Source organism: Culex pipiens, chromosome 2 (genome assembly GCF_016801865.2).
Source record: "Culex pipiens pallens isolate TS chromosome 2, TS_CPP_V2, whole genome shotgun sequence".
Lineage (NCBI taxonomy): Eukaryota > Metazoa > Arthropoda > Insecta > Diptera > Culicidae > Culex > Culex pipiens.
This window is the reverse complement of record NC_068938.1, coordinates 5,532,720-5,545,554: the sequence shown is the minus strand read 5'-3', so window position 1 is coordinate 5,545,554 and position 12,835 is coordinate 5,532,720. Positions and strand designations below refer to the sequence as shown.

Sequence of the window (12,835 nt, the reverse complement as noted above, 5' to 3'; positions counted from 1 at the left end):
TTACATAAATTACATAAATTACATAAATTACATAAATTACATAAATTACATAAATTACATAAATTACATAAATTACATAAATTACATCAATTAAATAAATTACATAAATTACATAAATTACATAAATTACATAAATTACATAATTGCATTAATCACATTAATTACACTAATTACATTATTTACATTAATTACATTAACTACATTAATTACATTAACTTTCAGAGTGAAAATTGTAGGAAATTTTCCCAGCCAATAATTTTTTTGTAGGGGTGCATATCTTTTAAGAAGTATTTTTAAAATGAAAAAAGAAACAAAAAGAAATCGAAATTTATACGTAAACAACTTGAAAACGGTCCAATTTATCAAAAAAAAAAATATTAAAAATAAGGGAAAGTGAGGCGACGACCATGTGGGGCAAGAGTAAAATTGGCCTTGTTTCACGGGCAATTGTTTCTTTTGCCTCACTTTCCCCTACTTTTCAATTTACCAATTGTATTTTTAGAATGTATCATTACCGTCATTAAGGCCGCCATCATGCATTAGATTTTTTTTTAATCATTTTAGAGTAGTGTATGACCCACGTAAGTCCCTCAAAATGACGTCCTGAACTCGGGACAATGTAAAATTTATGAAAATTTGATGAATATGAATAAGAAGCGTAACAAATCACTTTTTCTCGTTTTATTAAATCCCTCTTTTCATGATCACATCTACCGATAAGTACCCGGTATTCTGCTGCCAGCTATTCTCTTCAAACTCACCCAAATTCAAAGGCGTTACACCACACTGACCACAGCCCAAATCATCGCCCATTTCTTCCTCCTGAACAACCTCCAAATAAGCCTGCTTCTGCTCCTTCCCTACGTAATTCCCGCCCACCCCATCATCACTCGGTAAACTTTTCCTCTCAACGCAAACCCGCACCGGCTCTTCGTCGATTCCCAGCAGCCCAAAGGGAAATTCCACCTCGATGTTCATGATCGCCCGAATCCTAACCGTCACTCGGTACGCCGAGCTAATCATCGCGATAAGCAGCACCACGCCGGTGACGATGTAAATGGTCGGTCGATCGTCACTTCCTGCGAAAAAGTGTGTGTGAATAAAGTGTTTGCTTTAAATTAAATTTCATACGAATCGAACCTGTTTTCGCCGTAACGACACGCCGTCTCGCTTCGTGCGGGACGTTTGAGCTGTTGTACGCTACGAGCAGCACTTCGTAGGACGTGTCCGGCGCCAGGTCAACGATCTCGACGACTGTCTGGTGGGGTGGGTACGTTCTGCTGGTTACGGGATTGCCGCTGGTCGAGTCGATCACGTGCACTTGGAGTCGCTCGTAGAGGGATCGGTCTTCGCAGGATGGTTCCAGACGGAGTTTGAGGGAGTTGCTCGCCACGTCGAAGAAGTGGAACTTTGGGGACTTGTTGTGGGTGTTGGTGGAGGGTGAGACGATGCACTGCTGCCAGACGAGACTTGAGGTGTAGGTTGGGTACTCGGCGCTGACTGCGAAGTTGAGGGTCTTTTCTGAGTAGATGTTGAAGAAAGTGTCGGTTGGTGGGAGTTTCTGGAAGACGACAGATTCCTCGCAAACGCTTGTGGCTGTGAGGTGGCAGTACATTACGGTGTAGCCTTGGAGGTCGTTCTGGTTTTCTGGCGGGAACCAGGACACTTCAAATGATTTGTTGTTGTTGAGAAGTTTCTTGAATCTTGGCTGGTGGGATGCCATGATCGGTTGTACTTGGAATCCTTCAAGTTGTGGACTTTTACCTGAAATACTTCTTTCAAGCTTAATGCGGAACTCTTCATGCTTCATATTATGGAATTCGGCTCTACCAAACGTTGGTTGAAGAGAATTCAAAGATGGTTGATAAGCTATCCCAGTTTCTGAGACGGCCACCACGTTGGATTCATTTGAAGTAGAGTCACGTTGCCAGAATACTTCAATTGTCATGCTTTGATCACTGTTTTCAATGTAATTAAATACACCAACAAGTCGATTTACATCAGGCTTTTTCGAGCAACCTAAACAATTAAAACGCGTCTTCCCAGGCCTCCGATCTCGGATCCCCCAGTCGGACCAAATTGTTTCCTGGTTGGTGTTCTCCGGAATTATTCTCAAACGAACTTTTGGCTGTGGACAAAAGGTTTTCCCAAGTGTCCTCCTGAATATCATGTGACTAGTTTCAAGTCTGCTTTCATTTTTGCACAAAAAGCTGTACTCAAACCTTCGTCCAAAATAATTGAGATTTTTCTTTGACTTCCAAGTCACAACTAACTGTTTCTGTTGATTTTCCACTACAATGGAATAAGGTGCCGCTGGCCTCACGACATCGTAATGATTCACCACAATCTTCTGCGTAACACTTCCAAACTGATTGCTAATTCTTAGTCGAAACTCGATCACTTCCTCGTCCACCGGATACTGGCAACTCTGGTCACGACTATCGAAACTAAACGAATCATTCACTTTAACCAGCTTGCAGGATTCAAACGTATCCGAATTCATCAGCAACAGCGAGTAACTTGTCCCAAACTGGCAGTGATCGGTTCTCGCTGGAAAGTGGCAGTGCAGATAGTTCAAGTTCTCCGAAATGCACTTGAAATGAGCTGGATCGATCATGGAGGGAGGCTCTCCCAGTGTGACGACCTGTTCGTCAATTGTGATGCCCAAATATTCGCACGTGTATCGTTTTTCGCTACATGTGTCATTTTGATTAATGTTTGCTGTGTAACTAATTGTGGAGTCGTTTGCAATCTGAAATTTAAAGTGATGAAAGCAGGAGGCTTAAAAATAATTTCTAATTTTACCTCAGCATCGAGTTGAATTCCGTTTTCGAAAATATGGAGAAATTGAGTGTTGTTATCATTACTAACAACGTCTAGCGAACACTTCACAGTATAAGTTCTGATGCTTGACTTCAAGTCGATGGCCTTAGTAGAAATGTAAAGATCTGAAATGAGTTTCAAAATTATTACCATCAAAAACTTACAACACACTTCAGTAGCTTCTCACTTCCTCCCACATTCGATGAGGAACTAACTCCAACCACGTAATCTTTCGCGATTGCACTAGCGAGCAAAACTAGAAACAACATTCTACGGAGCGATAAGTGCACTCGGAACGAGAGTTGAGCGTAGAATGCCGATGCCGCTCGAGGTGATCCTGTGCAACTACTAATAATCACAGCCGATCTTTGTATGGTGAGTATAGTACGGAGAGAGATTTCACGTCATCGTATGCAAATCGGAATGGGAGAGCGATAATGTGTGTAACAACTAGTATTCTGAAAGAAGTAGATTTTTTTTATTATCGCAGGGGTCAATGTTGGTGATTGCGTTGAGGTCACGTGATTAGTTAAGTTATCGTAGACTAAACGCCCCGTAGAATTGCTGCAATTATGTTCACAAAAGAAAATATTTTCAACATCAAAAATTAAGATTATTATAGGAAGCTTAGATGGCAATAAACAGCGATTTTAGGAAAACCAAAAATGGAGAATTTTCAAAATTCCCTTCGGAAACTCAATTTTAACAATTTCACCACTGTTTCAGTTACTGCCAGCATTTCATTTGTTTCCATAAAAATATCAAAACCTTGAAAAAAAAATTTTTTTTGGTTAATTTCAATTATATTTCTTCGTTATGGCGCTTACGTCACATAATCAAATCAATGATAACTGTAGATTTTGCTTGTAAATTGATGTAATAAACAATGCAAAAGGATTGGAAACTGAAACAGTGCTGTAAGTGAGAAAATTGAGTTTTCTCAGGGAATTTTAAAAAATCGCCATTTTTATTTTCCTAGAATCGCTGTGTGTTGTAACTGAAGTGACAAAAACTAATTCTTAAAAAAGCAAAATTGTCCAGAAAACCAAGTAGCAAGAAAAACATCGCTCTTTATTTTGTTGTTGAACAATTGCTGCATAAGTGTTTTTATTCGTTAATTATTGAACAAGTGTCAAAAAATTTGGTCAATTGTTCACATTTTGATCAAAAAACCATTGTGCAACATGGCTGTGTAACACAAATGCCAAATCTAGCAACGGATTACGAATAGTTCATTTTGAAGTTCATTCTGACCTCAATGAAACATGCTTGTAGAACTCGAAAAGCAAAATGACATTTGCAGACATGATGTTTCATTTCAGTTTGCTAAACGTGATAACATAGTAGATTATGTGAAGTTCGCGTTCGTGTTCTAAAATCCGAGCAAGAACATGTTGAAGAAACAAGCAAGGATAGTTCTAAAAATAGAAACAGCTTATGTTCGAAAGAAGTTTTGGCAAACTGTTAGTGAACTTGGTAAATCCTAGATGACCGCAGACTTCTTATTGACGTTTAAGCCTGCTCATCCAACATAACCCCTCGTGGAAAGAAGCAGACGCGCGCCCGGACTTGACATTTGGAGTGATCTTGGGTTCGATACTCGCCCTGAGCCATTCTTCATCAAAAAGGAAAACTGAAAATGCAGCACCTGGAACCAGCAGCAGCAGTAGAGTAGGAGTAGCAAGCGATGTTAATAAGCACTCAAACATAATTGAAGAAAAAAAAATCCCTTAAGGCATAATTAGGAAATTGAATGATTTTTTTATGGTTGATATTTTTGTATTATCCATCATTCATATTATTATCATTCATAAATGGCGTAATCCTGTCCAAACTAATCAATTACCAAAAAACTAGTAGTTGAAGTATCGTACTCACAAATAAAGGATTAAATTAAGAAAAAAAAACTTTTGAGCGAACACCTTGAACGAATTTTATGAAAAGCCTGTTTAACATTTTTTTCTGCCACGATGTGTACTTGAACGGTCATAAAAACGTTTGTCTAACTCCCTCCTGAATTTTAAAGGTAGAATGTTGTTAAAACGGTTCTAACGACGTTATCCAACCTAGTTCAGAATCTTATAGTCAAGAGTTCTTATGACATGTTCAACAAACGTTCTCTATGCAAGAAGGACGTGCGCTGGTAAAACTTAATTAAACCACGCACATTTCTAACAGGTTAAGATACGTTCAACAACAGAAAAACGTGCGCTTATTCCAGCGTTCCAACGTTGGGAAAACATAGTTAATAAGTTCAACAACAAGTTCGGAAATCTTTTGGCGAACAAAGTGTGCTACTTGGGTACCTACAAGATTATGGTAATGGTTTTGGCGCCAAATTTTGTTAGGGTAGATTTTTGTGAAAAATTCGTAAAAATTATAAGCGAAATATTACATTTTTCCAACTTTAAAATTATTCCAATGAAAATTTGCGACTACCGAGATCAATATAAATAATAGAGTGTAACAAAAATGACTTTTTGGCGGGCATTCAGGGGTTTGTTCCGGTAGGCATACTGAGTTTAAATCCCAATTATGAGCTTGATTGAACGTAACAGGAGCTGGCGCTCCGCCCTTCAATTTTAAATGGGATTTAACCCGTAAAAAATGTTTTTTTTTCTCAAAAATGTCAATTTTTGAGGCATTTTGGCCACCAATGCGTTTACCAAAAACATCACTGGCGTGTAGGCCAGATCCTTGTCTTTTTTCGAAAAATCGTCCCTGGCAAAAAAGATATGCGTCGCACCTCGCGACGCCCGAGAAGCCATTTGATTTTGCTGGGACCAATTTTTCGAAAAAATGACAAACTTTGAAGGTCTATACCGAGCTCCAGGGTGCTCCAAACTTCAATGTTATATTCACCAAAAGATGCGCAAGGATCTGGCCTACCCGCCAATGATGTTTTTGGTAAACGCATTGGTGGCCAAAATTCCTCAAAAATTGACATTTTTTGATAAAATCTTTTTTTACGGGTTAAATCCCATTTAAAATTGAAGGGCGGAGCGCCAGCTCCTGTTACGTCCAATCAAGCTCATATTTGGGATTTGGGCTCAGTATGCCCACTGGAACAAACCCCTGAATGCCCGCCAAAAAGTCATTTTTGTTACACCCTAATAAATATACAACATTATTGGTAAGACTTCTAACTATGAGATAAAGTGAAGTACGGGGCAATTTGACCGCATTTTTCAAGGTTTTAGAACAAAATATGAGGCTTTTTTTTATAAAAACAGACCATTTTTCAGTAAATCGCAAGTTTTAATCAATTTTTGGATTTTTTTTTGTTGTACGAAAACATTGTTCCTGGGGCAAAAACCTATCGAAAACCAAGTGAGCCCGAAGGTTTCCGCTACATTGCCTTTTTTGGGACACACCAATGGCCATTCATTGTCACCCACGACAGTTACGAACGACGCAACAAAGAAAAACGCGAAAAAAATGAAAAAAAAAAATGATTCTATATGGAAAAAATACCTTTCTAGGTTAGTGCAGATTTGAAAAGTACATGTATTAAATTTACCATAAAATGACAAATTCCGAAGTTTTTAACATTTGAGCAGTCGTTCCGCTCCTCAGTCACAAAATATCAAAATAGGAACATGGATTCGAGATTAGGGACAAAAATTACTTTTTGGGATAAAGATTCACGAAAATACGCTTTGAAATATATTTGAAATCAAAATATTGATAGATTACTTTGAATTTCATTTCATTTCATTTTATTAGGTTGCTTTAACAATTACATTGGTGCAGTTGTTATCCTGAGCTGAGATATGGACTACCTTTCAACAGCTGATTTGTTCGAAATAGGGAGAGGGTTTACTGGTACTAAGGAGAACAAATTGAACAGAGAAAAAAATGCAAAAATAACCTTCGAAATAGCTAATAAATGTGGGATAGTTAGAGGAAAGGAGGCATTACTTATTCTAATATCACATCTCAAGGGGACAACCGCTGCAGCAGGGGATTGACTGAGGTGGCGCAACCCAACCAGAACTTCGGTAGCACTCGCTGGATCCAAGATTACTTTATATGTACTCATGAAAAAATGTTGATATGACCCCACAATATATCAATGGCACAAATCAGAAAATCATTCTAAAAATATGTTGACCAATGACCAAAAACAAAAACATTCTGAAAATAATTCCAAGATATGATATAAAATGACGCAAAATATTAATATAGTATTAAAAAATCAACAAAAGCAATTTGAATATTTAGTTCCTTGATCCTGTTTTGGACCAGTTCAGGTTTCTTCTATCCGAATTCCGAAAGGTTATTTACTTTTCGTAATTTTCGTCACCCGTTTCAAGTGCAACTCTGAACATAAAAATCTACAGTCTATCCTCGTCAGCAACCAACTTCCAACTAAACTCTCCAACCAACCCCAACCGAGAAACATCCCCAAAACTGGAAACTGGCATACAGCCGTCCTCACCCGAACTCCTCATTCATCCCGATGAACTCCCGCTCCGCAATTTTCCCCTCCAAAGCCTTTTTCCCAAACCCATCTCAGTAGGCTTCACGAACTGTGTGGATAAGGACGACAGCCCATCACGTCACGGCACGCTACGATGTTTTTCACCGGGTTTCTGTTTTGCTATCCAAGTTCCGCCCAACCCCACAGCCAACTTGGACTAAGAGGGCCGTGTGTCAACCGGAATGAATGTTTGTTGCTCCCGAAAATTGGACTCGTTTGACTTGCTTTTCAGCTTTTAGCCCCGCTCGCCAAAAAACCGGATATAGTGGTTGGAAAGCGAAAGCTTCCTCTGCCGCTCCGAACATCAGTTTGTGTGTGTGTCTCTGACATCATAATCATAAATTTTCATTTCAGTTGCAAACTTTACTGCTAACGTCGTCAACGACGTTGTCATTCTGCCAAGAGCTTCACACTAAGAAAAAAACGTGTAATTTTCAGTCAAATTAGATGCACATAACTGGAGCATCTAATCAGACCTAAATTTGTGTTAAATAATACGTAAAATTACACGACCAACAATCTTCCAAGTTCGTGTAAAATTACATTGACATATTGTTTGGTGGAGAATGATTCTAATAGGAATCTTGTTGGATAAAAAGAAACGTTTGTTTATCTGATGTTTATGGTTTTATTGCAACACATTTCAATTCATCACACAATTTCACTCACAGTCACAAATCGTCTTATTTTTCTTCCTTGCATTTTCACTGAAAATTCATCTATGGCTTTGTTCCATTACAAATTTTCCGGCATGCCGTTTGGAGTGTTTTGGCCACACAACTGGAGATGTTGCCATGCTTGAAGGAACTCGCTTCTTGGGCACTACGGTTTTGGTCCAATCCGGGAAAATCCTCTTCAGTGGACAGAACTGGAACTGGAACATCGCCGATTTTTTCTTTGAGCTCGATGATTTCGGCAACCTGCGACAAACCGCAACGAAACGGAAAACGTCAAAACTATTAGTGATCTATTTGGCCACCTCAAGAATGCTTAAACTTACCTTTCTCGTAGATTTGAGTGCCGAAAGCAGGTCCAGGCCAGTAAAGAAAACAAAAATTAAGATAATCTTGACGAAAAACGCTGATGCAACAATATTTTTTGCGGCGTCAAACATGGCGAACGTTTTGACGTTTCGCCACTCAGACAAAAGTGTAACGGCTAAAGCTCGTGAAATTAGGTTTCGTTTGATGTAAAATTACATCAAATTTGATGCTCCAGTTATGTGCATCAAATAAAACGTGAAGTTGGGTTATAAGTAATGTAATTTTAGGTTTCGCATGAGGTTATGGTATTCCAACGAGAATTTCATCAGTTTACGTCAAAATAAACATAATTTTACATCAAATATACGATTACATGTTTTGGTATTAGGTTTAATATACGATCACGTCAAATGTAAAATTCCAAATTTTTTAGTGTGTTGGCAGAGTTGGAGTTGAAGTTGCTACAATATGTGGAATGCTAGTGCTAGTTCTTCTCGTTGGGGCATGGCCAACCTTGATGTCACATGCAAACGTGCCGTTAGACACGTTGAACGGTTGAAATTAAGCCGTATAATTTTATGAAAATGGCACCGAATGAGTGTGTGTGTGAGAGTGAAGAGAAGAGTTTTCCATTAGGACTTGTTTGCATCTTGGATGAGCTAGTTTTGGTTACGGTTTTCTTGTAGACCGGCGAAGCCGGAAATAAGATCGTTTTGAGAGTTTCGAAGCGGTGATAAAACTATGCAGAATGGTACAATTTCAACAATTTATTCACCCATTAAGCTCTTCAAAACAGTCCCCAGTGCTTCTTCTGGTGGACCTCCTTGATGTGGACGGTCACCGGGACGTGCTTCTCGATGTAAACCGGCTTCTTCACGTACACCGGGACGGGCTTCTCGACATGAACTGCGTACGGCTTGGGCACTTCGACGTACTCCTTGTGGACGACCGGGACCTTGACCTCAACTGGGTACGGAACCGGACGATCAACGTGAACCGGCACCTTCTTCTCGACGTAGACCGGGACGTTTTTCTCAACCACCACCGGAACCTTCTTGACGACCTCAACCGGGTACGGAACGTTCACCGGATATGGGACATGCTTCTCAACCTCCACCGGGTACGGCACGTGCACATTCTTGGTGATGATCTCCTTGTGGTGCACATCGACCACGTGGTGATCGTCAAAGCCATGATGGTAATCGTTGACCTCCCACAGGCCACGCTTTTCCTTCTTGGAGTCGACTGCCGCGCAGGAAGCGATGGCCACGGCCATGGACAACACGATGAACGCCTGAGAAAGCACAGTTTGTAACGAAATGCAACCGCCTTGGACCGACTTGGACTTACCTTCATGTCTGACGAAGATTGAACTGCGCTTCAGTGATTTTCCAAAGACCGAACTGAACTGAACTGATTAGATGACCGCGAACGAGTGATGATGGTTTGCTGGAGTTTGGGTTGTTTTATACGATTTTGGGGGTTTTTTGCGAGTAAAACGGTAGCCACCTTGCTTTTGCTTCGTTTTGTACCGATCGGACACGGCTGCAATTTTGTTTTCGATTACGGATTTAAAGGCCGTTGAATTGCTTAGTTTTAGTTTAAGTTCGAGGTGATTTTTTCAGAAATTCCAACGAATTGAATTCTGTCGCAATAGAACTAAAGGTTTTTATTCAAAGTGTATTTTTTTCATTTTTTTCATTAATTTTAGAAAATAATGAAGTTATTTAGTTACAATTTCTTTGAATTATTTCAAAAGAAAACAAAACAAACCAAACAAGTAAGTACGTGACATCATTACCGGAGTAGCACTAAATAACGCCATTCAGATCTGGATCAATTTGTAATCCACACCTGCAGGCAACACCTGCAAACACCTTCTCAGTTAACATTTCCCCTCTCGTTCGCATCCTATTTTTTCGCATAATACTGCTCAATCCCATGTTTCCAAGAAATCCCCAACTCCACCTTGTTACGATACAAGACGGTGATAAAAAGATGCTTCTCCTAGGCAACGCAGCATCCTACACATGACACGCACAAGCCAAAGTGTCCCCCCAGGGGGGAAAAGCAAAGAAAAACACCGTTCGACCCCAAAAGTTCATTTAAAAACTTGCGGGCCAAACATATTGAATGTTTATTGATTTTGCTGGTGGGGCGGAAGTTGGTTGGGACGACGACAACAACAAAGATGATGATGATATCGGGTTGCTTCTCCAACATGTAAAAAGGGGAGTTCCGTTCTTGGGCGAAAGAATGTCACTCGAGACTAAAGTAATAAACACAATATTCAAAGTTTGTTCAAAAGAAGGTTACGACTCGACCCCGGAAGTTTGACTTTCCTGGGGAGTTCGGGAACATCAAACGATCGGTGTTCTCTTCGAGGAGTTTTGAAACTTAGTTAGTGGATAGAATGCGGTGCTTGGTACTAGAAAGTTGTTGAAGATGATTGGGTTTTTGTTGGAAATTACCTTGCCAGATGAGCAACTCTCGCAGTAATCCTCTTTTTTTTAAATTTTACAAATCCAAAAATGCTAAAAGCGGTTGAAATAGCTCGAAGTTATGATTTAAAAAAAATGTTTTTTTTTTGCGAAAACCGACGAAAATTGCTATTTTTAGGACCACGAGTTATCGCGATTTTGCGAAAAAAAGTTTTGAAAAAGTTACTTTTTGTGTTTCTCTTTGTTTCGTCGTCCGTCTCTGTCGCGGGTAACGATGAACGGCCATGATCGACGACGACCAATTTTTTCAAAACTTTTTTTCGTAAAATCGCGATAACTCGTGATGTATCAAAAATTTTGTAATTGTCTGCTCTACAACTTTGTAGAACATTGTTACACTCTAAAAAATAACCCTACAAAGTTAGAAAAAACATGAAATTTTAAAATGAAAAAAATTGTTCTAAATGAAAAAATGACCCTTCTGGGTCAATGTAGATTCCAAAAGAACATTTAATTTCCCTTAAAATGGCATGTTCCAAAAAAATTTACAGTCGAGTAATGCAAAATGGGAGAGTTTGTAAAACTTTAAGTGTTTTTTTTCGATGAAAAATATGTTTTTTCGGAATTCTGAGTAAGCCATCAAATCGGGCATCTAATTTTACATAAAAGTCCCTTTGACACAAAATTTCTATCTCATCACCGTTTCAGGCTGCAAATTATTGAAAAACACCTCTTTTTTCGCATGTTCAGTCACGAGCTATCAAAAAACGGACCTCGGATTCGTGATCAGGGACAAAAGTTACCCCTTTAGAACAAAGTTTCACGCAAATCGAAGAGGGGTCGGGGCAACTGCTGTGTGAGTTGGCGGGGAATTACCCTTTTGTTTTTGTTTTTGTTTTTGTTTTTGTTTTTGTTTTTGTTTTTGTTTTTGTTTTTGTTTTTGTTTTTGTTTTTGTTTTTGTTTTTGTTTTTGTTTTTGTTTTTGTTTTTGTTTTTGTTTTTGTTTTTGTTTTTGTTTTTGTTTTTGTTTTTGTTTTTGTTTTTGTTTTTGTTTTTGTTTTTGTTTTTGTTTTTGTTTTTGTTTTTGTTTTTGTTTTTGTTTTTGTTTTTGTTTTTGTTTTTGTTTTTGTTTTTGTTTTTGTTTTTGTTTTTGTTTTTGTTTTTGTTTTTGTTTTTGTTTTTGTTTTTGTTTTTGTTTTTGTTTTTGTTTTTGTTTTTGTTTTTGTTTTTGTTTTTGTTTTTGTTTTTGTTTTTGTTTTTGTTTTTGTTTTGTTTTTGTTTTTGTTTTTGTTTTTGTTTTTGTTTTTGTTTTTGTTTTTGTTTTTGTTTTTGTTTTTGTTTTTGTTTTTGTTTTTGTTTTTGTTTTTGTTTTTGTTTTTGTTTTTGTTTTTGTTTTTGTTTTTGTTTTTGTTTTTGTTTTTGTTTTTGTTTTTGTTTTTGTTTTTGTTTTTGTTTTTGTTTTTGTTTTTGTTTTTGTTTTTGTTTTTGTTTTTGTTTTTGTTTTTGTTTTTGTTTTTGTTTTTGTTTTTGTTTTTGTTTTTGTTTTTGTTTTTGTTTTTGTTTTTGTTTTTGTTTTTGTTTTTGTTTTTGTTTTTGTTTTTGTTTTTGTTTTTGTTTTTGTTTTTGTTTTTGTTTTTGTTTTTGTTTTTGTTTTTGTTTTTGTTTTTGTTTTTGTTTTTGTTTTTGTTTTTGTTTTTGTTTTTGTTTTTGTTTTTGTTTTTGTTTTTGTTTTTGTTTTTGTTTTTGTTTTTGTTTTTGTTTTTGTTTTTGTTTTTGTTTTTGTTTTTGTTTTTGTTTTTGTTTTTGTTTTTGTTTTTGTTTTTGTTTTTGTTTTTGTTTTTGTTTTTGTTTTTGTTTTTGTTTTTGTTTTTGTTTTTGTTTTTGTTTTTGTTTTTGTTTTTGTTTTTGTTTTTGTTTTTGTTTTTGTTTTTGTTTTTGTTTTTGTTTTTGTTTTTGTTTTTGTTTTTGTTTTTGTTTTTGTTTTTGTTTTTGTTTTTGTTTTTGTTTTTGTTTTTGTTTTTGTTTTTGTTTTTGTTTTTGTTTTTGTTTTTGTTTTTGTTTTTGTTTTTGTTTTTGTTTTTGTTTTTGTTTTTGTTTTTGTTTTT

General features: G+C 37.2%; 3 protein-coding genes across 3 annotated transcripts; all 3 read right to left on the bottom strand.

Moving 5' to 3' along the window:
- Positions 1-669: 669 nt before the first annotated feature.
- On the bottom strand, positions 670-3,142 carry LOC120418470 (cytokine receptor-like). The gene is made up of 4 exons (XM_039580906.2): positions 3,011-3,142; positions 2,806-2,948; positions 1,141-2,752; positions 670-1,079 (listed from the first exon to the last, which is right to left on the bottom strand). Exons 1-4 carry the CDS (start codon positions 3,090-3,092, stop codon positions 685-687), a joined length of 2,232 nt encoding a protein of 743 aa, XP_039436840.1. The 5' UTR covers positions 3,093-3,142; the 3' UTR covers positions 670-684.
- A 4,717-nt stretch (positions 3,143-7,859) lies between these two features.
- Positions 7,860-8,720, bottom strand: LOC120417330 (uncharacterized). The gene is made up of 2 exons (XM_039579321.2): positions 8,307-8,720; positions 7,860-8,226 (listed from the first exon to the last, which is right to left on the bottom strand). The coding sequence occupies exons 1-2, from the start codon at positions 8,418-8,420 to the stop codon at positions 8,026-8,028; spliced, it is 315 nt and encodes a 104-aa protein (XP_039435255.1). The 5' UTR covers positions 8,421-8,720; the 3' UTR covers positions 7,860-8,025.
- A 321-nt stretch (positions 8,721-9,041) lies between these two features.
- LOC120417325 (mantle protein-like) lies at positions 9,042-9,735 on the bottom strand. The gene is made up of 2 exons (XM_039579310.2): positions 9,640-9,735; positions 9,042-9,583 (listed from the first exon to the last, which is right to left on the bottom strand). Exons 1-2 carry the CDS (start codon positions 9,643-9,645, stop codon positions 9,077-9,079), a joined length of 513 nt encoding a protein of 170 aa, XP_039435244.1. The 5' UTR covers positions 9,646-9,735; the 3' UTR covers positions 9,042-9,076.
- Between the last annotated feature and the right edge of the window lie 3,100 nt (positions 9,736-12,835).

Coding starts and splice junctions, on each gene's coding strand:
- LOC120418470 (XM_039580906.2), bottom strand. CDS start 3,092: ATGTTGTTTCTAGTTTTGCTCGCTAGTGCAATCGCGAAAGATTACGTG. Junction 2,949..3,010: donor CTCATCGAATGTGGGAGGAA/GTGAGAAGCTAC, acceptor AACTCATTTCAG/ATCTTTACATTTCTACTAAG. Junction 2,753..2,805: donor GAATTCAACTCGATGCTGAG/GTAAAATTAGAA, acceptor TTTAAATTTCAG/ATTGCAAACGACTCCACAAT.
- LOC120417330 (XM_039579321.2), bottom strand. CDS start 8,420: ATGTTTGACGCCGCAAAAAATATTGTTGCATCAGCGTTTTTCGTCAAG. Junction 8,227..8,306: donor CACTCAAATCTACGAGAAAG/GTAAGTTTAAGC, acceptor GGTTTGTCGCAG/GTTGCCGAAATCATCGAGCT.